Source organism: Pleurodeles waltl, chromosome 6, assembly GCF_031143425.1.
Source record: "Pleurodeles waltl isolate 20211129_DDA chromosome 6, aPleWal1.hap1.20221129, whole genome shotgun sequence".
NCBI lineage: Eukaryota > Metazoa > Chordata > Amphibia > Caudata > Salamandridae > Pleurodeles > Pleurodeles waltl.
The window spans coordinates 1,404,833,301-1,404,860,929 of NC_090445.1; the positions used below are offsets into that span (position 1 = coordinate 1,404,833,301).

The window sequence follows — 27,629 nt, forward strand, 5'->3', positions numbered from 1 at the left end:
CTAGTCTAATTTGAAAATTAATTATGCACATAACCAAGCAATTTGCGGGACTAATGATTTACCCAAAACTATCAATGCAATGAAATGTAACGCACTAGGTCACTTGACCATAAATATGGCCCCAAGAGTATATATGCAAATGTCAAAAGGGATAGGACAAATGATAAACACTAATTGATTCAAACTTGCTATACTAGATAGAACATTCCTGGGCTACGAAGTCAGGCGTCAAATGTAGTTTGACCAAAAGATCACTAGAGGGTCAACATCAGAAGGGAAGTAAATTAGCACTTGTATAGCGCACTACTCACCCGTTAGGGTCTCAAGGCGCTGTACTCATACCGCTATGGAACCCCTCCTGGCTTTTCCCTGTGAGGCGCCCACTCCTGAGCACCCCCAGGGTGAAGCCAGGCATCCAAGCGCTGTTGGGGCTGTTGTGGAGATTAAGCAAGCTATTGCCCAGAGTTGCAGAGTGGGACCCATGAATTAGATTAGGCACCGAGGCGAGAATTATCTGGTCAAGGGGAATTGAGCCCAAGACCTGCCGAAGCGGGACTTGAACCCTGGTCTTGAGCCAGATCTCTGCTTCAGGGTCTGCCGCTCTAACCATTGAGCCACACTTCTCCAATGAAGTAAGTCATTATTGTCAGTATTACTGTACAAAAGGGCAGTTGGCATTACGCAAAAGAAATGTACCCGGTGCGATGGGCATCGGCTCAGCCGGTTCACTCTAATCCAGAACTTGATCAGGGTGGAAGGGACTAAAATGATTAGTAACCATATCACCTCAGCCTGTAGTTAAAGGGTGTGCTTGTAATAACTGGTGAAAGGAGAACAATGAAGCATCTCCAAATAATATTCCAGGGCTGGAGCAAGAAAGTGAAGGGTAAAAGCGCTTTTAGAGCAATGTTATGTAATGCAAAATTATTCATATTCAAAGTTGTATTTGCATAGTTAATTACAACTTTCACAAAGGTCATGCAATAAATGAACAATAGTACAAAACATTATTGATACCCCTTCTGCTATTACAAAAGAAAGTTGATTAATCACACACAAGTATAAAAAAAAATCAATAATATTAACAGCAGTTGCTCAGAGTTTTTCAACTTGTTCTCAATTTAATCTGTAACAAACAAAACAGTAAACTGTGTATTGTCTTCTTTAAAACAAGCATTGGCAAAGCCAATAGGTCTCGCCTATACAAGAGCTATTGGATTTGGTATGTGCTTCAGCCATGTTGTACACCATCGTGTCTGCTGTTGAGCCTGGCTAAAAGTTATTAGTGTGAGTGTTGTAGAGTGGAGTAAGGGGAGTAGAGTATTGTAGAGTGGAGTAGAGGGAGTAGATTGTCATAAAGGTGGATTTGTTGAACTAGAATGTTGTTGAGTGGCGTGGGGGTATAGTGTCATTGAGTGGATTAAAGAGGAGCAGAATTCAGTGGTTCAGTGGCAGAGAGTGTTGTAGAGTTGACTGGCACAGAGTGGGAGATAGGGAGGAGTGGGTTTGAGTGGATTGAGGTAGAGTAGGGTGGATTGGACCTGAGTGTAGTGGTGTGGATTTGATTGGATTGGAGTGGTGTGGTTTAGTGTGTGGTGCATTGGAGTGGAGTGGGGTGGACTGAAGTGGAGTGAATTTGATTGGATTGGAGTGAATTGCATTGGAATGGAGTGGTGTGGACTGTGGTGGGGTGAATTAGACTGGATTGGGGTAGATTGGACTAGTGGATTGGATTGGAATTGGGTGGACTGCACTGAGTGGAGCAGGGTGGATTAGATTAGTGTGGGATGGATTGAATTGGAGTGTGGTAGATTGGATTAGGTGGAGTGGATTCGATGGAGTGGATTGAATAGAGTGGGCTGAATTGGAGTGGGTTCGATTAGGTGGGTGGATTTGATTAGTGCGGGGTGGATTGGATTGGAGTGGGCTGAATTGGAGTGGGCTGAATTGGAGTGGGCTGAATTGGAGTGGGCTGGATTGGAGTGGGCTGGATTGGAGTGGGCTGGATTGGAGTGGGGTGGATTGGAGTGGGGTGGATTGGAGTGGGGTGGATTGGAGTGGGGTGGATTGGAGTGGGGTGGATTGGAGTGGGGTGGATTGGAGTGGGGTGGATTGGAGTGGGGTGGATTTGAGTGGGGTGGATTTGAGTGGGGTGGTTTGGAGTGGGGTGGTTTGGAGTGGGGTGGTTTGGAGTGGGGTGGTTTGGAGTGGGGTGGTTTGGAGTGGGGTGGTTTGGAGTGGGGTGGTTTGGATTGAGGTGGATTGGAGTGGGGTGTGGTGAATTGGGTGAAGTGGATTTTAGTGGTATGGATTGGACTGGAGTGGGGTTTTATCGGAGTGGGGTATGTTGGGGTTGGGTGGATTTGAGTGCAGTGGAGTTGATTGAATTGGAGTGGATTGAGCTCAGGTGGATTGGGTGAAGTGGATTGGATTGCGGAGGGGTGGATTACATTGGGGTGGATTGGAGTGGCATGTGGTGGATGTGATGAAGTAGATTTTGTTGGGATTGATTGGGCTGTGGTGGATTGGGGTTGGGTGAATTTGTGTGGGGTGAGGTGGATTGGATTGGATTGGAGTGGGTGGATTGGATTGGGGTGGTGTAGTGTGGATTTGATAGGAGTGGTGTGGATTGGGGTGGATTTTGTGGAGTGGGGTGGACTGGAGTTTGGTGAATTGGATTGGATTGAAATCTGATGGAGTGGACTGGGGTGGGCGGACTGGGTTGGGGTGAACTGGATTGGAACGGGGTGGATTGGATTAGAGTGGGTGGGTTGTGGTGGATTAGAGTGGGTGGATTGGACTGGAGTGGGGTTCATTGTAGTGGACTGGATTGGAGTGGAATGGATTGGGGTGAATTGGATTGGAGTGAAGTGGATCGGATTGGAGGGGGCAGAATTGGAGAGGGGTGGATAGGACTGGTATGAGGCGGAATAGATAAGAGTTGCGTGGATTAGGGTGCATCGGATTGGATTGGGGTGGATTGGATTGGTGTGAAGTAGATTGGTGTGGGGTGGGTGGATTGGAATGAAGTGGGGTGGATTGGGTTGCTCTGGATTGTATTGAATTGGGGTGGATTGGATTAGAGTGGGTGGAGTGGGTTTGATTGGACTGGGGTGGATTGTATTGCAATGGGGTGGAATGGATTGAGTGGGTGGATTGGAATGGTGTGGATTGAATTGTATTGGAGTGGGGTGGACTGGATTGGTGGTGGGGTTGATTGGAATGGGGTGGGTTTGGAGTGGGTGGATTGTACTGGAGTGGATGAGATTGGAGTGTTTTGGACTGGATTAGTGCTGTATAAGGTAGAGTATGGTGGATTGGTCTGGAGTGAGGTGGAGTGCACTGGATTGCTGTGGGGTTATTGGATTGGAGCAGGATGGATTGAGTTAGAGTAGGGTGGGTTGGATTGGGTCAGTGCGGATTAGATTAGAGTGGTGTGGATCAGATTGGGGCAGATTTTGTTTGAGCGGGTGGACTGGATTAGATAATGGTGGATTGGAGTGGGGTGGGATGGATTGGTTGGGTTGGATTAGCTTGGAACAGGGTGGGTTGGAGTAGGGTGGACTGGATTGGAGTGGGTTGTTTGGGGTGGATTAGATAGGATTGGAGTGGGGTGTATTGAATAGGAGTGGGGTGGATTGGAGTTGGGTGGATTGGAGTGGGTTGACTGGAATGGGATGGATTAGGGTGGAATAGTGTGGATTGGATTACTCTGCTTTGGATTGGAGTGGAGTTGATTAGTTTGGAGTATGGTGGATTATATTCGTCTGAGGTGAATTGGATTGGAGTGGGTAGACTAAAATGGACTGAATTTGAGTGGGGTGGATTGGATTGGCACAGGTTGGATTGGATTGGAGTGGGGTAGATTGTGGTAGGTGGATTGGTGTGGATGGATTGCAGTGCTATGGATTGGTGTGGAGTAGGTGGGTTGGAATGCAGTAGGGAGGATTGGGTTGGAGTGGAGTGGATTGGAATGGTGTGGATTGGATTGGCTTGGAATGGGGTGGATGGTATCAGAATGGGGTGGAATGGATTGTGATGGGTGAATTCAAGTGGTATGGATTAGCTTGAGTGGAGTGTATTGGAAGGGGTGGATTACAATGGAGTGATTTAGATTTAATGGGTTAGATTGAAGGGGTGGATTGGATTGGAGTGGGATGGACTGGATTTGACTGAGGTGAGGTGGACTGGATTAGAGTTGGGTAGAGTGGATTGGGGTGATTTGGATTGGGGTGGATTCTTTGGAGTAGATTAAATTAGAGTGGGGTCGAGTGGAGTGGAGTGGATGGGGTAGATTGGATTTGTTGGGGTGGATTGGAGTGGAGTGGAATGGATTGAATTGGGGTAGGCTGGATTGGAGCAGGGTGAGTTGGATTGCAGTGGGGTGGACTGGATTGGAGCGGGTGGATTGTGTTGGATTGGATTGTAGTTTAGTGTGGTGGAATGGTCTGGAGTGGACTGGATTGAAGTGGGATGGATTGGGGTTGATTGGATTGAAGTGAGGAGGATTGGAGTGTGGTGGATTGGAGTATGGTAGATTGGACTGGAGTGGATTGGATTGGAGTGCAGTGGATTGATTGGGGTGGTGTGGATTAGATTGGGGTGGTGCGGATTGGATTTGGGGGGGTTTGTTGGAGCAGGGTGGATTGGAGTGTGGTTGAGTGGGTGGATTGGATTGGGATGGGGTAAATAGTGGAGCGAATTGGAGTCTGGTGGACTCGATTGGAGTGGGGGATTTTGGTGGATTGGACTGGAGTGGGGTGGATTGGAGTGGGATGGATTGGGGTGGAGCGGGGTGGATTCGATGTGAGTGGACCATATTGGAGTGAGTAGAGTGGGTGGATTGGATTTGAGTGGGGTGCACTTGATTGGGGTGGATTGCAGTGAACTATATTTGAGTGAGGGGTATTAAGGTGGATTGGAGTGGGATGGATTCCATTGGTGAGGGGTGGATTGGGTGCATTGAATTGGAGGGGGTAGTGGGGGATTGGATTGGAGTGGGGTAAATTGGATTTGAATGGGGTGGAATGGATTTTAGTGGGTGGATTGGAGTCAGTGGATTGTATTGGACAGCAGCTGGGTGAACTGGATTGAAGTAGGGTGAATTGGGCTGGGGTCGGGTGGACTGAAGTCGGTGGATTGTATTGGGGTGGATTGGATTGGAATGGGGTGGATTGGATGGGAGTGGGTTGGATTGTGGTGGGTTGGATTGGGGTGAGATGGATTGGGGTGGATTAGATTGGGGTGAGGTGGATTGGAGTGGGGTAGATTGTATTGGGCTAGATTCGATTGGGGTGGATTGTGGAGTGAGTTGGATTGGGGAGAAGGTTGATTGGAGTGGGGTGGATTGTATTGGTGTGAAGTGGATTGTATTGGTGTGGGGTGGACATCAAAGGATTGGATTGGAGTAGGGGGATTGTAGTGAGGTGAATTGGTATGGGGTGGATTCGATTAGGGCAGATTGGAGTGTGGTAGATTGCATGGGGACACAGTGAATTGGGATTGATTAGTTTGGAGGGGGTGGATTGGAGTGGAACAGATTGGATTGGGGCAGAATGGTGTGGGTGGATTGGGTTGTGGTGGATTAGGTTGAGGTGAGTGGTTTGGATTGAGTGATGAGGATTGGAGTGGAATGTAATGGGTTGGATAGTTGGGTGGATTGGATTGGTGTGGGTCCGTTGGATTGGTGTTGGGTGAATTGAATTGAATGGGGCGGATTGGAGTGGTACGGATTGGATTGGGGTGGATTGGTGTGGGGTGGATCGGGTGTACGCATGATTATGTGTTAAAGCATAATTTGGGAAATTAAACATAAGAAAGGAGCAATGTCGCTTTGCGATATTTAGAAGAAGATAATTGTCATCTTTTCAGAACAGCAGCTACAGAGCAAAAACAAAACAGGAGTCCGCAAAGTGAGAAAAGAAGACTGGGCAAATAAAGTAAAGTTAACAATAGAAAATAAAACTTTGCAATTTCTTTGTCCTGTGGGTACTTTACTGGCAGTCACATGTCTTCTGTTAGCAGATCACGAGCAGTTAAAAATAATGAAATAGTACCTCAATCACGTTGGGAGCAGCAGAGGACTGGCACTGATTAAGTTGAATCAGTCAGTGCTTGGTCCCTACACCACAGAAATGGGGGGAAATGATGCTTGGCCTCCAGTGACCAGTGAGGAGGCTGTAAAGAAGAGTGCCACACAAGCCACCAAATGGTAAGCAACGAAAACCTATAAGCCCTTTTTGTTAATACCATTGTCTCACGAGTGAGACGCATGCTCTAGCGCATGCTATGTTAGACTCGACCCTAAAAAGAAACCAACAGATTCTTTACAAGTTCTAAAACCTAGCCATTTAAAAATAGGCTTTAAAAGGCAGTTTCTCAAATTACTCAAAGCTGGGCAGAAAGAAATAATTTGGATTAAAGGGATGTAACCCCCTCCGAAATACCCAAATGTATAATTAGTATAGTGCAAGTGGCCCGCGCCCTTTTTTCAGTCTGTTCCTCTACTGTTTGTGAGTCGCCATGGTATGTATATGTGGTTTGCCACCACATTTGCAGGCTCGAATCATTGTAGAAATACTGACCCTCAACTTCAGAATTGTGTTCGGTGACTTTGGGAGAAAAAGGTAGTGGCCCTGGTCCACTGCCTTCTACCCTGACTGTCCGTGGGATTTCTACAGTGCCAGCCTAATCAAAAGGCAAAGGAGTGCTGCAGATGGTCTAAGTTCAGCATAACACCATTGAATGATGGGAGAAGCAGCATTTTGTAGCCTGCTAATGCATTTTAATGTAGTGTTCTTTAAAGACGTGAGTCTTCAACTCTTTTGTAAATTGGAGCCGCGTTGGGAAGGTCCTAATGAATACAGGGATGTTGTTCCAGATCAGGAGTGCATAGATGGAAAAGTCCTGCTGCCATGTTTGTTTTTTTCTATTTTGCACTTCTTAGCCCGCAGTCTGAGTCCTGTGCAAGGGCCACAAGAGATGGTGAGCTTGTCTGCAAAGTAAGGGGGCCGTGGGTTACTGGTCATGATCACTATGTATATGATGAGGTGGTTTAGAAGGTGGTGCGGGCCGGCAAATAGAGCGAATGGAATTCCATCAGGATGAGAGTGACGCATTTTTTTTTTGTTTTAAAGCATCCTGCATCCCTTTACGGGACATGGGCAGCTTTAAACAGATACCTTTAGCAGGCCCCCTTTTGTGCATTTGCAATTTATAATGGATCAAAAAAGGTCGCCTGTCTAATTAACATGCACAAGGCAGAAGGTTTCGCGCCCTCCTACGAATATTCATTTTGAGATGTGACTAGTGCAACAGTTGAACCCCGAACTGTAGAACAGTATCCGTTTTTCAACTGCCCTTCGTACATCAGGACCTATGTATTCACAACACTGACAACAACCAGGTAGCTAATATTAGCACGATCAAGATCTTCGCCTTTGGCAGTGGTTGAAAAAACAGGACAAGTAGCACCTTGGCAGTAAAGACGTGGCTTTGGGTCCGCTTATGATTATCTGTGAGTCTGGCTTCGTGGTATCTGATTTACAGACAATCGCTGGAAGTCATTCCCAGATAATACTTTGCTCCCAGTTGTATGAATTACTACCTCGTGTTTTATTTCTGTGCAGGTCCTTGATTCACAGAAGGAGATTTTGGCTTTCGGAATTATTGAAAGCAGACGATATCTGCACTTGTAAAAATGCATCTGATTTTGTCTGAACAGTTATCACTAGCAAGGATTATGCATAGTTGAAAACGTTCTTGAAATCCCCGTGAAAAGAGTAGTAGATGCAAAAGCACTATGAATTACTATCTGAAATTACTGCCACTGGTTGCCTTTTAATTTTGGTTAATGAGAGACTTGTTGTTTCATAACGTCTAAGTATTTCATTTTTATTATCTTGATTGTAATGATAATTTTACAATCATATCTTCACTGACTCCTCATGAATGCCCTTTAATGTCATTCTACTTCCCAAAAGCAAATATAGAGTTAGAAGACGTCATCTCTATACCTTAACTAAATGTCCCTTGACATTAATGGCTTTGATCCAGTAGCTCACCCCTCCCCTGTAACCAGTGTATGTAGCTTTTAGATGAGCAGAGCCGGTCGGAATACTTATGGACGTTTCCACTGTTCTGTCATGGGCAATGTATGATGTGGGAAAGGCTAGGGGCAAAACACCCTATCTTAGTTCTTATTTAGCTGGCCTGATATACTTTTGAACAAAAGGAAACCCATGCTGTGACCGCGAAATAATATGTCTTTATGTTTGTTCATTCAAGTAATGGCATGTAAAAATGTGTAATGGAAAACTATTAGAAGACCGAAGGCAAGTTGTTTCCCCTCATCACAATTGAGGTGCCCTCATCCCTCAGATATTCAGCATGTTTGTCTGCAAAGTGTGGCCATTATGTTTGGGAAACCCTGACATCTCTGTTGCCTTTTGTCTAGTTCCGCCATTCAGTAGATCTTGTATGCTCTCTGTCTCTGGTTTCATCCTTTACCTTTTATTTGTACGAGGTAACTAATGCAGATATTTAGCTACTACAACACAACACAAGGGTGTAAAATCATGGTGTGTGATTACCAAATTAAGAATATATAAGAAAACGTCCACGGTTGTAAAAAGTCAAGGACATATAAAGCCAATGATACAAAACAACACAACAATGCATAAAGCAATGATGTAAACGTAGCCAATTTGGAAAAAATAAAGATTTAAAACTGTGCAAAAACATAGAATGTAAAAACCCAAGAATGTGAAGACCAATGAAGTTAAAAAAAAAAGATATAAAAAGCCAATAATGTAAAAAGTTCAAGGATGCAACCACTTAAGGATGTAGGAAAACAAGTACGAAAAAACCTTGTTGTTAAAATTCGAGGAAAGAACTAAAACCGTGTACAAGTACTTGCAGCAAACTAAGATCCAAAAGTATAGTGTTAAATATATTTACGTTCTATAATCAAAGCAAACATTATTGCACACTAAATAAGAAATATGTGCAATTGAGAAATACACGTGCCATACATTGTTAAACAAGAAGGACAGATGCCGGATGGAATGCCGAACAATACAAACATTCACCCCTAGTCACAGATTTGTGTTTAATCCATTTTTTTTTTGCCCACCAGGCCACCCCAGTTTGGACCCAGCCACTTGCAAATCCGTTTTTTTCCTGCTCCTCATGGATTAAACTCAGATCTGTGACTGTGGGTGAAAGTTTGCATTGTTCAGCATTCTGTCCATCATCTGTTTTGTTTTGCTTTTTTCGCCTTACGTGGGAAGGGTATACCCAGACGTGGGGCTCATGCTCACTGTGCCCGTAGATTCAAGCTAGCCTGGCTGATGTGGGGTGATACCTTGAAACCGGTCCCGGATGCTTGTTTCCGATGCAGGGAGGACCTGGCCTGGCAGTTCGGACTGGACTGCTTCCATTGTGAACAGGATCATGACCGCTTTACATATGGGTGGGTCCAAACTGGGGTAGTGTTATGAGAAAAAAAAAACGTTAGTTTAAACCCATATCTGTGACTAGGGGTAAATGGTAGCTTTGTTCAGGCTCCGTCCATCCTCTGTTCTTTATAAATTGTTAAAGAGCATTACTTTTAACAATGAATCCACCTGTCAATGTTGCGCCCCAAAAGAAGTACATCAATCACATCAGGCTGAAAAGTCAATTGCCACATTACAGTTTTTCACGCCAAACTTTGAAACCAAATTAAATGGGCAAATATTCATAAACGTGTTACTACTTCCAATATTTGTAGTTTCTTCTACTTCAAAGTTCACCTCAGTGAATGCTTTATGGGGCCCATGTGAAACTCTAAAGCAGGGCTAAACACCTATGTACCCTGCATTACTCTACCCTTGAACAGTATTAAGGCCCTGATTTATACTTTTTTGTGCTGCATTGCCATAATTTTTTGACGCAAAAGTGGTGCAAAATTACAAAATACAATTGTACTTTGTAAGCTTGCTCCGCTTTTGCATCAATGAATGACGGTAATGCGGCGCAAAAAAAGAATAAATCGGGGCCTAAATGCGTTAAGGTTTTTCTCTCCTATCAAGCGAATGTGTCGAACAAACAATATTTGTTTAATTATTTGTTATTGATTTTTCCATGTGACAGCACAGACAACTTAACTTGAAAACAATATAGTAAAGAGAAATAGCAAATGATTAATTTCAATAAAAAAATCGACCAGTTGTTGATCAAATTCTGTGCACAAGTATTATTGTATGTGGTGCATGAGACCGGGCACTCCAGTAAACACCTCCATATGCTTATATTACAACTACAGCAATAAGTAAAGTAAATGCACCGGAGGAGCAGTATTGGGCATTACTGGCAAGGAGGGCCCCCTCACATGACCTAAAAAGGAGACTTGAGGACATGATGATACATATTAAATGTCTATTAGAGCAGTGTCTGTATCCCAATGTTTTTCAGCCTAATGGATACTCTCAAACCCTCCCTTTGGCGTCGGGTCTCCACCAGTTTCAGCAGTCAGCGTCTCAGAATTTCCTCTCCATTCATGAACGTTTTCCTCCACCCTCTCAACCTGTGCACACTATTTGCAATCACATTTCATTCAGCCAGCAGCCAATTTGTAAGATCTCAGCATTGACCCTCAAACGAAGCCTTGAGTCTCGCAGCTAGTGGATACACGTTTTGTCCAGGAGAAGTTAGAGAGCCACCTATTTGTACATCACTTTCCACATTTAGATAAGAGGGGGCCATTGCCAGCAAACATTCTTGTGGCGACAGAATGAACGATCTTCCTGCTTCTCTTTAGCCGATGGAGGACCCACCCAGCACTGTTGGTCCCACAACCAACATTGAGTGGCAGTTTCCTTCCTATTAGGAAAGAATCAGTCTGTTTAATGTCCTAACCTCTTCAACCCATGCCCTCTACTATTTCTGCCCCGACCTTCTTCATATCTACCCAAATATTTTGTATGTAAATCACCAAAGGTAACCATTGATGGGTGTAGCATGGTGTTTTATTATGTTTTTCAATATTAAATACAACAATTGCTGTATGTGAACTTGGTCCACTTTTGTGCATTGAATCCATTAGAATGCATAATCAAAATACAGGAACCACACAGCTATGTTTACTTTCCTACCAAGAGCCATCCAAATTGTGCATTTTATAAAGTGTGTGCCTGATTGTCATGTCCTAAAAAGTTCTGTCTTGTAGAAATGAGGGATAGAAGCAGTAATCTGTGCACTTTCTATGTTTTCAACAAGAAGTATTGTTCACTGTCCTGTGTAACAAAACAGGAGTTGAGTGTGTGCTCACCTCTCCTCCCTCAATAGAACACTATGCCCCATATTTATACTTTTTGACGCACACCAGCGCGGGCGCCGGTGTGCGTCAAAAGATTTACCGCCGGCTAACGCCATTCCAACACGCCAGGCAGGCGCCTTATTTATGGATTGAAGTTAGCCAGCGCTGCGGCCTGTCTAGAGTTAAAAATAATGACTCAAACCGGACAATGCAGGAGAACGGAAGAATGGGGGTTGTGCATCAAAAAATGGAGTAAAAAAATCATGGCTCTAACAAGACTTGCGCCATATTTTGACACACAACCCCCATTGAAATGACTCCTGTCTTAGGAAAGACAGGAGTCATGCCCCTCTGCCCAATGGCCATGCCTAGGGAACTTCTGTCCCCTGAGCATGGTCATTGGGCACAGTGGCATGTAAGGGGGCCCAAGTTAGACCCCCCCTTATGCCAATTAAAAAAAATAAAAAATTACTTACCTCTACTTACCTGGGATGGGTCCCCCCATCCATGGGTGTCCTCCAGGGGTGGGTGAGGGTGGCAGGGGATGTCCCTGGGTGCACGCAAGGGCACATGTGGACTGCTTCCATGGTCAGAGACCATGGAAATGAGCCCACATGTCCCTTAACACGTGCCCTCACCCAGGCGTTAAAAAACAGTGCAAATCAAGCTGTGCACCATTTTTTAAGGGTCGCCCCCCTCCTGTGCGTCAAAATGACGCAGGAGTATAAATAAGGCACACAGGCCTTAAAGTCATACCTTGCATGTCATTAAGGCAAGGCCGTTTCACTCACCCAGAAAAAGACGCACACTGCTTAATTTTGACGTTTGTGGGGTCAGGCGTCAAAGTATAAATATGGTGTTAAGTTTGCACTGAATTTGCATAAAAAAAATTACGCAAATCCGGCGCAAGCAGAGTATAAATATGCCCCTATGTATAAGAATGGGATGTAAGGTACATGTGTTTTGGGTGGGTTGGACATACGGACTGGTTGTCATAGGGATACTGAAATACAGAGTTTCGACATCAAGCACGATTGCATTTTAAAGTACGTGATTTAGCATAATATTACAAACAGACTAATGCTACTGTGCTGTAGGACAGCTAGTTATATCTTAATAATTTGGGTTTAGACTAATAGATTAGGGACGTGTGATGGCTACCATTCGCCCTAATGTGTGGTATACTTGCTGAGCTACTTAAACTATTGCTAACACTCGTCTCTAAATGAGCATATTTCAGTAGGGAATAGTGAGAGGCAAATGCCAGATTTCCTTTTCTTCGAAAAGTTCATAGCTTCCTTGGACTAATGATATATAGTGAGAGTGACCTAATACTTTGGGAGGTACTATGCCACCACCACCGATGCTTTATGACATCCTAACAAATGCAGTAATTTCCACAGAAACTCTTCCAGAAATGTGTCGAATTTAGCCTCAAAGCAGAGGTTCACATTTCCGTGAATGACATCTGTGGGGATCTTTAGCGATCCCGTTGATTAACTTGCTTGCAACCCTACCTAAGTTTAAAACTTTTTTAATTTTCAAACCTCAAATATTTTGGGGAATAGTACTCAAAAGATAACGGGTTATATTATTTTTCAAAAATAAAGGAGTATAGCATTGCACTATATAGATTTAAAATGTTACACACACAAATCCACCCTTGGGCATAGAGAGCTGACAATGGTCATCCTTAACATGGTTTTTGTTTACATCAGACACAGAATTCAGTAATGTGTCATTATTTAAAACAGCTTCTATTTTCCTTTACTTAGTTGAAAAGAGAACATTTTCTATACATGTTTATAGATATGTACAGGGAGTGCAGAATTATTAGGCAAATTAGTATTTTGACCACATCATCCTCTTTATGCATGTTGTCTTACTCCAAGCTGTATAGGCTCGAAAGCCTACTACCAATTAAGCATATTAGGTGATGTGCATCTCTGTAATGAGAAGGGGTGTGGTCTAATGACATCAACACCCTATATCAGGTGTGCATAATTATTAGGCAACTTCCTTTCCTTTGGCAAAATGGGTCAAAAGAAGGACTTGACAGGCTCAGAAAAGTAAAAAATAGTGAGATATCTTGCAGAGGGATGCAGCACTCTTAAAATTGCAAAGCTTCTGAAGCGTGATCATCGAACAATCAAGCGTTTCATTCAAAATAGTCAACAGGGTCGCAAGAAGCGTGTGGAAAAACCAAGGCGCAAAATAACTGCCCATGAACTGAGAAAAGTCAAGCGTGCAGCTGCCACGATGCCACTTGCCACCAGTTTGGCCATATTTCAGAGCTGCAACATCACTGGAGTGCCCAAAAGCACAAGGTGTGCAATACTCAGAGACATGGCCAAGGTAAAAAAGGCTGAAAGACGACCACCACTGAACAAGACACACAAGCTGAAACGTCAAGACTGGGCCAATAAATATCTCAAGACTGATTTTTCTAAGGTTTTATGGACTGATGAAATGAGAGTGAGTCTTGATGGGCCAGATGGATGGGCCCGTGGCTGGATTGGTAAAGGGCAGAGAGCTCCAGTCCGACTCAGACGCCAGCAAGGTGGAGGTGGAGTACTGGTTTGGGCTGGTATCATCAAAGATGAGCTTGTGGGGCCTTTTCGGGTTGAGGATGGAGTCAAGCTCAACTCCCAGTCCTACTGCCAGTTCCTGGAAGACACCTTCTTCAAGCAGTGGTACAGGAAGAAGTCTGCATCCTTCAAGAAAAACATGATTTTCATGCAGGACAATGCTCCATCACACGCGTCCAAGTACTCCACAGCGTGGCTGGCAAGAAAGGGTATAAAAGAAGGAAATCTAATGACATGGCCTCCTTGTTCACCTGATCTGAACCCCATTGAGAACCTGTGGTCCATCATCAAATGTGAGATTTACAAGGAGGGAAAACAGTACACCTCTCTGAACAGTGTCTGGGAGGCTGTGGTTGCTGCTGAACGCAATGTTGATGGTGAACAGATCAAAACACTGACAGAATCCATGGATGGCAGGCTTTTGAGTGTCCTTGCAAAGAAAGGTGGCTATATTGGTCACTGATTTGTTTTTGTTTTGTTTTTGAATGTCAGAAATGTATATTTGTGAATGTTGAGATGTTATATTGGTTTCACTGGTAATAATAAATAATTGAAATGGGTATATATTTTTTTTTTGTTAAGTTGCCTAATAATTATGCACAGTAATAGTCACCTGCACACACAGATATCCCCTTAACATAGCTAAAACTAAAAACAAACTAAAAACTACTTCCAAAAATATTCAGCTTTGATATTAATGTGTTTTTTGGGTTCATTGAGAACATGGTTGTTGTTCAAAAATAAAATTAATCCTCAAAAATACAACTTGCCTAATAATTCTGCACTCCCTGTATATATATGTAATAATGGTAGAAATATACCGTAACTCAGTTAGATGAGTAAATGAGCTAAATTGTGTGCCAGATGAGACATTCTGCCCCTTACTATCTATGCCTATTTCTCGCTCTCTCTCTAACATTGTATGTTTCCTTTTTAAATTAATAGGCTAAAATTGTGGAAAATCTGGGTATTTGCAGCCAGGTTACCTTCACTCGATATGTAAGAGAACAACTCTTACTCAAAAACGTGGGAAAGGACTCCAAGCTCTTCATCAAAGACTTGCAGTTTGATGAGGTTCCAGTAAGAGTTTACCAGCCTAAATCACCATCCTCTGGTCGACGGAAAGGTATCATGTTCTTTCATGGAGGTGGCTGGATGTTCGGAAGCGTTGGTAAGTTAGATTTCAACAATAACAATTACATAATAAAAAACATCTAAAGGTTGTGCCATGAGAATCCTCCATCGGGTATTGCTGGTATGAACTAAATTGTGGCCACCTGGTTATTTGCTCAAAAGTGATTTCATGTGCTTACCCTGTGATGAGGCCGTTATTTGGGGAAGTATGTTCTTACCACCCACAATAGCTCACCTACCTGTGAGTGTGCAGATAGGGCCCTATTCCTCAGGGAATGCTTGAGTATGTCAAATAGCTTTTATTACTCTTTTGCGTACTCGCACATGCCTTTGTGAATTGGCCCCAAAAAATCTTAAATGGGAATATTCATATACAGCTACGATAACTAAGGATGACTGTCACCCTCTTTGCACGTTTACTAATACGTTGTTTGACGTTTCAAGATTATTGACAAAGGCATTTAAGCATATGTTAAAGAGTGCTCCCTTAGTACTCCACCTCACACCGACAAAGGATTTTTTCCTTGCCAGTGACTCACCTTCCCAGAGTCTATGTATGATTACTGTAAACAATTCGGAAAAAGCAGTCAGTGGCTTTAGTTATTAAACATAACCTTCCACTTTAAGAATTCTTTACGTTTCTGTATGTGTGTGATGATTTAGTCAGGGCACATTTTTATCAATTTATTCCAACCTTCCTCTGTCCCTGATAGTATTTCCATCACAACAAACTATGTAACTTTGGAATTTTTTCTCTGGTGTGGTAATTTTATATATTTTTTTCTTTTTTTTAAAGGTTGTGCACCAATGCCAAATTACTTCATTACACTAGGTCCAACTTTTCTCCCTCTCACTACTTAAAGAATGAGCTCACTCCAAGACACGTCAGCCCTCTTCCTTGTCATTATACCAAAAGGTTGAAGGTGTACGATGCACAAATATTAGACTTTGACAAACCATGGTAAAAGCAAATTGCTAAGTAAAATAAGAAAAAGAAAAACATCACAAAATCTCATTGTGACTGTGACCGACCAGTACATCTTTGCATAAGATCAAAACAATTGCTTTTCTTTTACGCTGCTTTAGTGGGCAATTATATATATCTTTAGAGTTAGTGTATTTTAATGTTGACGAATTGTAAAACTAATTGTGTGACGCCCATTTTTGTATTTTAATTACGTTAATATTTTTATAAACTAATTATACAGTCTAATTATACACTGTTTATTATTAACATTTAAATTGAATTAACTTTGCGGGAATGACCGACTGCCATGCTCTTTCTGGGCCGTTCTCGGTAAATTGGGCCAAGGGCAGGTGTTCCCACTCTTAAATTAACACACCCTAGAACACTGTTTAACTTACAATTTGGCAGCCTTATGCTCCCTTAAAAGCATCTTAGATCGACAACCAATATTACCACTCCCCTCTACCTAAGCGTCTCTGGGCCAAAACTTAGTCTAGATATTTAATCAGTATGCTACTTCTAACCACGATTTTTAAAAAATAAATGAATAAGAACAGCTCTTGATGCCGCTATTCCTAAATAAAAATTGCAAATCATATCACTTCCTCTTTGTTCCCATCTCACTGCAGGCGTAGTGGCAGCCAAAAGTGCTTTAAAGCTTTTGATAGCCACGGGTGGTACAAATATTCAGAGAAACTAAAAGCACTACTAAATTGAGTTACACAATTACTCAGGCAAGCATGTGCCAGGGTTTACCACCCCCCCCCCCAAAAAAAAAACCCACCTATAATGCAATTAGATATGTGTTCACAATATTTAACAGTCTCGCTCACCCTAATTCTTTTGAATCCAAAATTCCACATTTGCAGCACTATGCAACAACTACGTACTTTTTAAAATCTAACATCAGTGGTATAGTCCAATTCATTTCATCAGGTAATATTCCTCATAAACTCTATACATCTAAACCCTGTGCCCCTAATGATAAGGTTTTGCTGTCAAATTTTGCACTAGTGACCGTAACTCTTACCCTCCCCTGATTCGAATAATCCACTCTAGATCACTGTTTGGTGCACCTAGTCAAATTGAGCTGCTCTCACAGCCTTCTGCAAATCTTTCATAGAATCTGGTAAGGTTCCTCTTGACTGGAAAAAGAGCCCTAGTTATTCCCATTTTGAAAAAAGTTCATGCAGACAGAGTTGCTGCTTCCAATCACCTCAAAATTGATTGAATACAGTTTCAAGCTAAAACTTTATTTTTTAAAATCGAACAATATTTATATAACACAACAATCCACCTTTCGTGCATACTTCAACATTGAAACAGTTTTAGTACCTGCCATAGATGGCATTTATGAAATATCTAACACTGACAAAAATGCAGCACTTATTTTATTACACTTATCACATGGATTCAACAAAGTGTCTCATCCCATCCTTCTTAATCTTCTAGCCTATCACCACCTCAAATATTCCATTCTTCTTCCCATTCAATCCTTATTCAGCTTCGTCAGCTGGGGTGTCCCCTATGGATCTTTCTTTAGCCCCATGCTTTTTAACATCCGTCTAACCCCATAACAACCGTCATCAGCAGCTTTAAAAAAAAGTTTCCATGCTTACGCTGACAACAAATTAATCATCCCTTGCCTTGATGGGCCCTAACACCTCTTCCAGTCACAGTTCATAGATACATATTCTATACACAAGGCCTAGGTCTTCATGTATGGACCTTAACATGCTATGCCTTAGAACAGAAATAAATAAGTTGTAGTATTGGGAAACAGCTCATACTGGAGTCGTGACTGGTTGCTGTAAACACTTCTGCCCACATCTGTTAACTTGGCATATAACCTTAGGGTCATGTTTGACCTCAGTTGCCTTTTCACTGCACATAAACTCTCCAACACCTGCTTTCTCATGCAAAAACGGTTTGGCTTCTTCATGCTTGCTACTGCTATCCAAATGCTGTTACTCTCCTGAGTACTATTGTAATGTTCTTCTTGGTCTCCAGGCCTTTATTTTTGCTAAACTACAATTTATTCAAAACAGAGCTACATGCATGCTTCTTGGCCTCAGCTGCAGATCAAGGATCTATCATCTTCTTAAAATACTAGACTGCCGGAGAATGCAAGTTCTTGTCTTCAAGGTTTGGAACAATATGCCGCCCTCTCTTAGTAACACCGCTTTCCTTACCGCCTTTGGAAACAGCTCAAACTTCCTCTATTTTCGGAATAAAATGTTGTAAGCTCTCTCTGTTGAAGCTCTATCAGTGCCAGGATATCCTACCCCTGTGTCACCAAGATTAGCCCAGCTAACTGAGCTGTACATCACATACATTCATGGAGTGGCAGTGAAGCGCATGAGGATATTGCAGATGGCTAACATCTCTAACTATTTGGATAGTTGAGAATCTTGAAACCTCACACCCTTATTTGCTAGATATTTCACAGGGCTTCCTCCAGCATGTCATGTGTACACATCTGGTAACAGGCCCCTGGTGCACCATAACAGCTTCTCAACCGGGCAAAGTTGAAAGTCCTTTCCTTAGCCAGAAGTCTGCTGTCCTTTCACCACCTCTCTTGTTTCGGAACAAAGCTACTGCCCTCACTACTGTCTCTTGTAATTAAGTGGCTGTGCCTACAATACTGTGTGGAGGATAAATATGGAGAGGAAAATAAAGAAAATGATTTTGGTTATAATGCTGGCAGTGCTTTCACTTACATTTGGGCTTTCTGGGCACCTATATATGCCCAGAGCAAACATAATCGTTACCATAATGTTTTTCTTTTTGGTGCATCCCAATGCACCCAGGATACACCATCAAGTAATACAGACCCCACCCCTCCTTGATATATGCATTAAATGAACTCTCGGCTTAACTCCAACTCTGTTAATTGTCAAGAAATGCACACTCCTGGGTGTCATACAGCCACGGAAAGAGGAGCAACACTTGCTTCAGCAGAACATCTTGTCCTGCTCACATCATGAATTTTGGGGCAGATGCTTTAGATACGGCCATGTTTGAGCTCATCAGTCATTTGACAATACACTTAACGTAGTTGCTTGAAAAGTTAGAAACCGGCACTAATTGTCTAACTTCTTTAAAATAAAAAGCTTCTTCTGATGACTCCTTTCTGTCTGACAATTTTCCCATTACTCTTTGTGGGCAAGCTTGCGGAAAAGGAAGTTAACTGTCTGATCACTGGATTTATTAAAAAATAAAAAGATGATGTTCTTTCTCTGCTTATCATAACACAGAGGTTACACTGGTATCTGTTATGAACTTGTTAAGAATAGTTCAGGATCAGGGTGGCGTTGCTCAAATCCTATTGGTTATAGTAATAGCCTTTCATACTGTATCTCACATGGTTTTTCTTGTTAGGCTGTGTGAGGCCAACATCCAGAATAAAGCCCTTGAATTGCTGTTTTTGTTTTGAAGAGATGCTTCTTATCAGTAAGACTTCCTCCACAGCATTCCTATTTTAACCCAATTGATGATGGTGTTTTCAAGGGTCATCTTTAAGTCCTACCCTGTCTATGTGCCACCACTGGCCAGGTTTATTAGAACTTCTGGCACGGCTATGATGGTAACCATGACACAAATAATTCTAAAAATGGATGATAATCCTCAGCCCTGTCCAATTTAACTGCCTGTCTTTCTGCTGTGGTTAAGTGAATGCAAACTAAGAGGGTTTTCCAGACCTTAGTGGACAGGCCACCAGCCCACCTTATCTTCAGAGGCAATGGCCGCCACTTCCCTGGCAACTGACTACCCGTCTTAGAGAGAGATCCCCTTCTATCTTATGGAGTTCTCTGAAGCCTACAATACAACTGCTGGTGCACTGATTGTAATGATTTCTGAGAACTTTGGCAAAGGTGCCAGTTTGTAGCTGGAGTGATAAAAATGATTGTCCCTGATGTGGAGGGAGTTTCCTTTCTGAGTGTTGAGGACATTAATTGATTTTCCTGCACAGGACCACCACATCTGGTCACAGGCAGTGGCCCCTTGCAAAATAGTGCAAGGTTGCTATGACTGTGCCCATCATTCCGGTTGCACAATAGCCTCCATGTCAATGGTTTTCACTGGCAGGACCAGCTGAGGCTGAGGCTGGTTCAAGCCTGTTCCTTCTTCCACCATTAAGTGAGCTTTGGGAAACTGGGGTTTGTTGGAGCAGGAGGACCACCGATTTACAGTAGTTATGCCGCTGCTCTCAACCCTAAATGAACTCCATCCACCCCTAGTTTATAGAAAGTTAACTTTAATCCTTCTGCTAACTGGTCCACCTGCTGGAGGAATGCTAATCATGGCTGTTGTCAAACATTGGTATCCACTATTCACGTTCACAATCTGGGGTTTATTTTTGCTTATCATGGCTCATTCTTTCCTCAAGTTGCCAAAGCTACCTCTACCTGTTTTGTTTTCAACTTGCAGATTCTAAAGAAGAATGTTATTTTTTCCTGCAGAGAGTTATGGAATCCCACCTTACTTACTGCAGTGCCTTTACCAAATGCAGCTTTTCCGTTAAGTCCGGTAATTCAGAACTCTGTCTTTTCTTTTACTTTTCTCTCCGATCTTTAGTGTCCTAGTAGCGGCATGGGGGCCCTTTGCCAAGCTTTTTATGGACATGGTCCTGGATTTATTTTAAAATATCTTCTCGCTTTATTGCCCCTTCGGCATTTTTAGTTTGCATCCGCTTTTCCTCTTATGATTTCTCAAGTGTGATGAATTCCCCCAAACGGGCAATCCTTTTTCTTTTTCTTTTTTGGTTGCTAAAACTTGAAATTCTCTGCCACCATCCACCTATACTAATGCCCATAATCTAACCTTTAGGAAAATGTTGACAACATAGTTATTCATCCAATGAACCCGGCATTCATTCAGTCTCCCCTTCCCCAGACGCGTTTACCACGAGGACTCTCTAACTGGTATTTGTGTGCTTTGTAAAGTTTGAAAAGAAAGAAACAAGTTGTTTTAGTTACAGTAATGTATCTGGTTTAGCAGCCCACCACTAAGTTACATGATTATGCATCGGGGTGGCAACAGTGCCTCGCTTCCACCTTAAGAGGGCTTACAGGTTGACAGTGTGCAGAATAGTTAAAGAAAAAAAAAAGAAATTAACTACCATTACTGAGACGTAATGACAGCAGAATGGTGTTTCCTGGATCTCAAAGAGATGTTTTCATCTGAACAAGCTGAACTGCTGTTGAGCGATGGTTGTGATTAGATGAGAGCCGTCGTGTGGTGCAGCGATCTGGTAGCAACAGATCTCTAGCTCACCCCCAACCACTGCAAAAGGTTCTGTTACCAAATCCTCCTGCGAACTTAGGCTTTGGGGAATTCATAAATGAAGCCAAAAATGAGCAAACATGCATTTTCTAGAAAAATAATACAAATTTAAACAGGAAGCAATAATTTAGAGGCCAAGAACCCCCTCTGGAAGAGTTCCTAAATTAACTCTCTCACAGAGACTATTATGTCATATAAAACAAACCAAGATACTAGTTTAAACAGTCTTGTTAAGACCTTAAGCGGCTTTACTGTCACAACTCACACCAGGCACGGTAGATATCACAGGTAAACTACAAATGTAAGAGAATGCAGGGAAGCACTGGGGTCTCCTCAGATCATCTTCTCCTGCATTAGACATCCAGGGAAAACAGATGCTTTCTGTTACCCGTAAGGCAGGTATATTTTGATGACGGCTCCCCACTACCTCGGACCCTCCTCTAGTGGAGTTTACATTGCTCTGCACCAATGGGTCCTATCGAAGATGTAAAGGGGCAGATACTTTATGTAGTGGGTAGCCTACCCTTCTCGGTAGCTGACAATAAGCTGAGTCATAGAGGTCAGCTAAGGGCAAAGAGTCCATTACTTGAGTTGGGCAGGGCAGAATATCTGGTCACATATTTTAAGAGCCGTCATTTTCCCCCTCAACAAGATGTGTGGTTCATGGAGCTTACAACTGAAGCTATCACAGAAAAGTAGACTTGAAAGAGACCTCAAGATGAGGAAAGATGTATTTGTCCTAAAGACAGGCAGAGCGAGCAGTGCCTTGCAATCAGCATCCAGTCATCCACAGGAGAGACTAATGAACTGCAGACAGCTGCAATGTTCATACATGTCATGAAAACCACCCAGCTTTTCCAGTTAAAAAGGATATCTCTTCCCAAAAAGGATGACATTGACATACCACATAGTTTTGGGGTAGACATGCTTTTCCTCCAAATCTTGGGGCAGCCGATGATTTTTGGGCAGGAAGTCATTTACCCCTGGTTCTAGAGGTTCTTGGATTATGATGTACTCATCCTTGGGTTTCTATTTAGATCTTGCCTAAGGGTATTGTGATTGCGCATCATAAGTGAAGGTAATGAGTGCTTGGAACAAAGATGCAGTATGACTCAAAGCAAAAACGCCTCATAGAGGTCACTGTCCATTCGTAGGTATACCTCAAAAGGAATCTAGTTTTTAATTCAAATAGCAAAATGTAAAACCGTAGAAAATTAGGACCTAGACAGAAACAAGAAGGCTCTTGCATATCCCAAACAGAGATACAGACACAAATATATTTATAGCACTTAGGCTAGAGATTTCTAACCTTTTGACTTTTGTCGACCCCCCCCACTAAATCATTACTGGAATCCGGGGCCCAACACTTGGTCACTGCTGGAAGCCAGGGACCCCAGCCCAAGCACTTTCTATGATTTGAACATCAAAACAATACACAGAAATACAGAAACAAGTATAAATCAAACAAATGCAGAACTTATTAAATATTTTATTTAGTTCAGAAACATACAAAATTAGAAATGTTTCTTTAAATGAGATGTTTGCTGCTTTCTAATTAGTGGTTTAATTTAAAAGGACAAAGCAATATGCTAAACTCTAGCATATAACTTTGTTTCCTTGCTCTTAATGCATGCTCTCTTTGTCAGTGCTTCAATTGATGACACCCATCATCCACATAATTTAATGTTCTTGTTCTACTTGCACTGCTCCTACAACTCAATCTAAGGGTAACAATTTTAGCCAACAATTTTAAATTCCTACATATTTACAGAACGTTTTAAAATTGACAATTTTGCTATTTTTTATTTATTCATGTGCGCTTTATTAATTTGCTACTATTATTTAGTTTTTATACAGGCGCAGACTTCTTGAGTAGGCATTGGGAAACTGCTGGGGTCTCCAGACAATGGGTTAAGAACCGCAGACCTAGCACAAAAGACATCGTAATACCGTTAACATTGGGCTCTATTGTTATTTTATGCCTGGCTGCCAGAAAACACAACATACTGGCAATCACAAGCAGTCTCTTAGTCATAGTTCTTTACCATGGACAAAGAAGGAGCTACAGGTGCTAGAAATCTGGGGTTTACAAAGGAGTGGAATACCAAATTTGGGTGGCTCATTTCTCATAAATGTTTACATGTATGAGAATGTGCTTTAGCTGCGGAATACCCTCAGGACTGGGGGGGGGGGGCATTCTTAACCCACTGGTTCACACCAGTTATGGCGAGCAACCTGTTAAAATGACTGTTCATTGAGAGATGTTTTAAAAAACTCTGGGTGACCAGCCTCAGCCGGGGGGACAATCTGAAATGATCAAATGTGAAAGACGTACCCCTGAGAACCTCTCAGCTTGGCAAAGGGCAGTTGTTGGCACACATAGGTGCACGTGTGTGTGTAGAGCAGTCTAGCTTCATCTTCTATGAGCTAAGCTACAGAATTCCTACCAAGTCCAAAGTTAATTAAAGAATGTGGCTCTGGAAGACCCTTGTGATTATTGTTGGGAGTCCTAGGGGAAGGCAAGTGACCATTCACAAGCTGCACAATAGCTTCTAAGTCGTGTGTAAACCAGTCTCAATACCGGGAATTTCTTCCTCACTTGAATAGAGTGAAAAGCTACAAATATTAAAATGGGATGTTGGCTAGTATGAGACAGTGCAGAATTCCTGAGAGGTTTCTGAACAGCTTACCACATTATCAACGAGAATGCTACAGGCAGCTATCGGGATGTGGACTCCAAGAGACACAGGGCGGGCAGGCTCTGTAAATGAGGAGAAAGAGATAGACAGGACATGTATTTGTTCTATGGGGAAGTTTCTGGGATAGATGTATAATGCAGCCAGAAAGCAGACTATCAAGAAGCTCCTCCATGGTCTCAAAGATGCTGACCTTGAGGGTACTCCAAAAAGAAAGAAGCTGGGCCGGACTTCACCCTCTTACTGGTAATCACATTTTGTGCTGCATGTATGCAAATCCTTCACAAAGTGCACTGCGTCCATGCACACCACACACAGCACGATCACACAACACACTCTCAAACTGATCATGATGTACAGTTGACACCTCTTCTAGGGGTACAAATGGCACAGGAAAATGCCCCAACTTACATACGGAGTTGAGCCTGCAACTAAATGAGCATGGACAAGATGTAGTCGAATTAGGAGCAGTACAGATTTGCAGTGAGGTATCTGGTTAACCCTAACCTGGCATTTAGAAGCCTGTGACATGTGCAAACCTGTAGGTTCTGGTGACTCCTGGGGCTATTATTTTAGATAGAGCATTTGCCTTCAACGCCAACCTTGTATTTTCCATTTTTGCTAGTACACGTGCTTATTCAATAGCAATAGCTGAAATCCTAATATAATAATCTGAAATTGTCCTTAGTACTGTTTATCAAGCGACTGCTACTTTAAATATGGACACCGCCAATGCACTATGAAAGGGCAGAACAACTTTGGGAGATTTAATAATAATAATGAGCAACAAAAGAGGCATACAAGTTTAATAGCTATATGTGTAAATACCACGATTTACTCGACTTCCTGGAGGTTGAATTCACCAGTTTTGTGTACACTTGATTACTCAGTATTTTGAGGCTGTCACACTGGGACAGTTAACATTTTTACAATAAACAAGTCTTTATAAGTGACTGTTCAAGTCCTGTGATCGATGAATAGCATTTGCCTACTTATAATAAGTAAATAAACCATGTGAGTTGGTATCACGTGATGTATAAACCGCCAAATTTGTAAACAAAATAAAATCAGTAAAAACGTTTTACCTTGAATATGCAGTTTGCAATGTAGACAGATGCAAATAAAAGCTAAGTTAAATAGATTGTGCATAATTTACTGATGTCTCAGTGGAATTTTTCAGATTCGTATGACCACCTGTGTCGTTACATTTCAAGGGAGACCGAATCTGTGGTTGTGTCAGTTGGGTAAGTAAACCCTTCTTTATATTCATTGCTAGTGAGTTGTGTAATAATCGCAATGGACCTAAAAGTAGTGCACGTCTGTGCGCCTTTTCCTAGTAATCCTAATACACAAGCATTCCCCCTAGTATGCCTGGAAACTGCGCCTGCCCTACGTTTCTATGCCTAATCTTGGCAGTGTCAGATGAGAATGGATGTTGCTATTCTCCCGGTGCAGAATTATAAGCACATTACAGTTCTGCACTGGGGCAAGGCAGCCCGTGTAGTTGCGTATTTGTTATTTTTTCCACAGTGATAACTTTTTGCCCCCCGGAAAAAATCTGTTTTCTGACGTTCACACAAAGTGCTGGGTATTCCGTTTCCTTTCCTGCCCTTAGCTGGAGCAAATGTTTGATCATTTCTAAAGTGGAGAGGGCTTGAGAGGATTTTGTTAAATTCCCACTAACTCACAAGTTTGCAGAGGCTCACAAAATCTCAAGGAACAGCACACCTTGATACACCCACTCCAGGCCCCTTGCGGGGGTGAGAGATGGGGGGTTGGGATTGTACTACATCATTACACGTATACACAGCCGTGCCGTAGAATTACGTAGTAGTACATGCTTTTACGCTTTCTGTGTATACCGTTCGTTAAACTTTATTTCGGCAAATATTGCCATAAAAGTCAAGACAAGAGATAAATACAACATACATATATACATTTCACAATTAAATATAAGATACAATACATACAGTTGGCAAGAGATATATAGATGTCTCCATGATTAAGCAGTACCGAGTATAAAAATATAAATAAAAATTTATAAATTAGTTAAAAGCCAAAACTAAAAAATTAATTAACTTGGATCGAAGAAACAGTGCATCATATACCTTTACAAGGAAGGGGAAGAGCGGGCCACCTAACAAAATATTACAGTTTGTGACCAAATCGTTTTCTGATAAGGTACACATTAAATAAAAATCTACTCGTGCCAAACACACCTAATTGTGAAGCATTAGACTGAAATATGCGCTCTGCTTCTTTGTAGGATCTAACCCCCACATATTTACAAACGGGTTTGATCCAACAATCCCTTGGTTTCTTGTATACTGGGCAAAAGAAGAGTAGATGAACAACATCTTCTTTAGCCCCTGAAGTACAGAGGGTGCACAATTCACAACCTTTTACCCCTCCCCAATTACATGTGTAAGCATTAATCTGTAAGACCCCATACCTAAACTGTAGATATAGTGTTTTTGCCAGTGGAGGACCGACCTCATCCAAAAATTGTTCGAATTTAGGTGTATCTTTTATGTTCAAAAAATTCAAAGTCAGAATACCAATCGATGAACTATGCAATAGCTCTCCGTTGACATAAGACCAAAAAGTGTCCTTTACATATTTCCTGGTACATGTTGTCATATTCTGAGGAACTTCCCATAGATGTGATAAACCTAATCTCTCATACCACTTAGATACATATTTTAACCAAGGGGTATTCATATGACCATCTATCTGAGTTAATTCAGTCAATCCACTCTTGTAATCACTCAACTCCGGGGTTACCCATAACCTGACCCAATACAGCAGTGGTCTTAATAATGCTTGATAGTCTGCTCTTTTAAGATTAATATCACGAAAAACAGGGACTAGAGGAGTTCTTGTCGGAATTTTAAGTAGCCTTCATACAAAGTGATTTTCCGTTTTTCCAAAGTTGTTGTTACAATAGTAGCCCCAGAGTTCAGCACCATAAAGGGCGGCCGATTGGGCCTTCGCTTTATATACTTCAAGTGCCGGTGAGATTGCTTTAGAATAACTAGCTCCGTGTACTTTTAAAATAGGCATTGAGTTTTGTTTAAGGGATAAGATGCTTTTATCCATCTGTCCTTTCCAGGACAGGTTACTATCCAGCATTAACCCCAAATAATTAAAACTCCCTACCTGTTCCAGTTTTTGATTCTCCAAGAACAGATTTTTCCTGAGGGATTTCTTGGGGTTTATGGACATATACTTAGTTTTGGTAGGATTTATTTCTAGCCCCTTCCCCACACAATACTTCTGGAAAGAATCCACCAAATTTTGCAAACCTCTCGGAGTTTGAGAAATAAGGATGGTATCATCGGCAAATAATAATGCCGTAACCGGCTCACCACCTAGCTTCGGGGAGTCATGTACACAATTCCTTAAATAGCTCGGAATATCATTAACATATAATGAGAAGAGTGTAGGTGCTAACACCCAACCTTGGCGCACACCACGGTCTACAGGTATGGCCCTTGAGGTTTCACCTTCTTTTCCCCATCTAATTTTTGCATAGTTCCCTGTGTGAAGCTTGATAAGTTCTTTAAGTAGTTCCCCAGGGACCGCCATGTTCCTTAATGTAATCCACAACAAATTGCGCGGAACAAGATCAAAGGCGGCCCTGAGATCCACAAATGCCA

At 42.2% G+C, this 27,629-nt stretch overlaps 1 protein-coding gene across 1 annotated transcript in view; it reads left to right on the forward strand.

Moving 5' to 3' along the window:
- Positions 1-27,629, forward strand: part of LOC138300893 (arylacetamide deacetylase-like 4) — a 66,928-nt gene that overhangs the window by 31,257 nt on the left and 8,042 nt on the right. The window contains exons 2-3 of the mRNA XM_069240753.1: positions 14,833-15,058; positions 25,151-25,214. Coding sequence (XP_069096854.1) covers positions 14,833-15,058; positions 25,151-25,214 — 290 coding nt within the window. The remainder of the gene's footprint in view (positions 1-14,832; positions 15,059-25,150; positions 25,215-27,629) is intronic.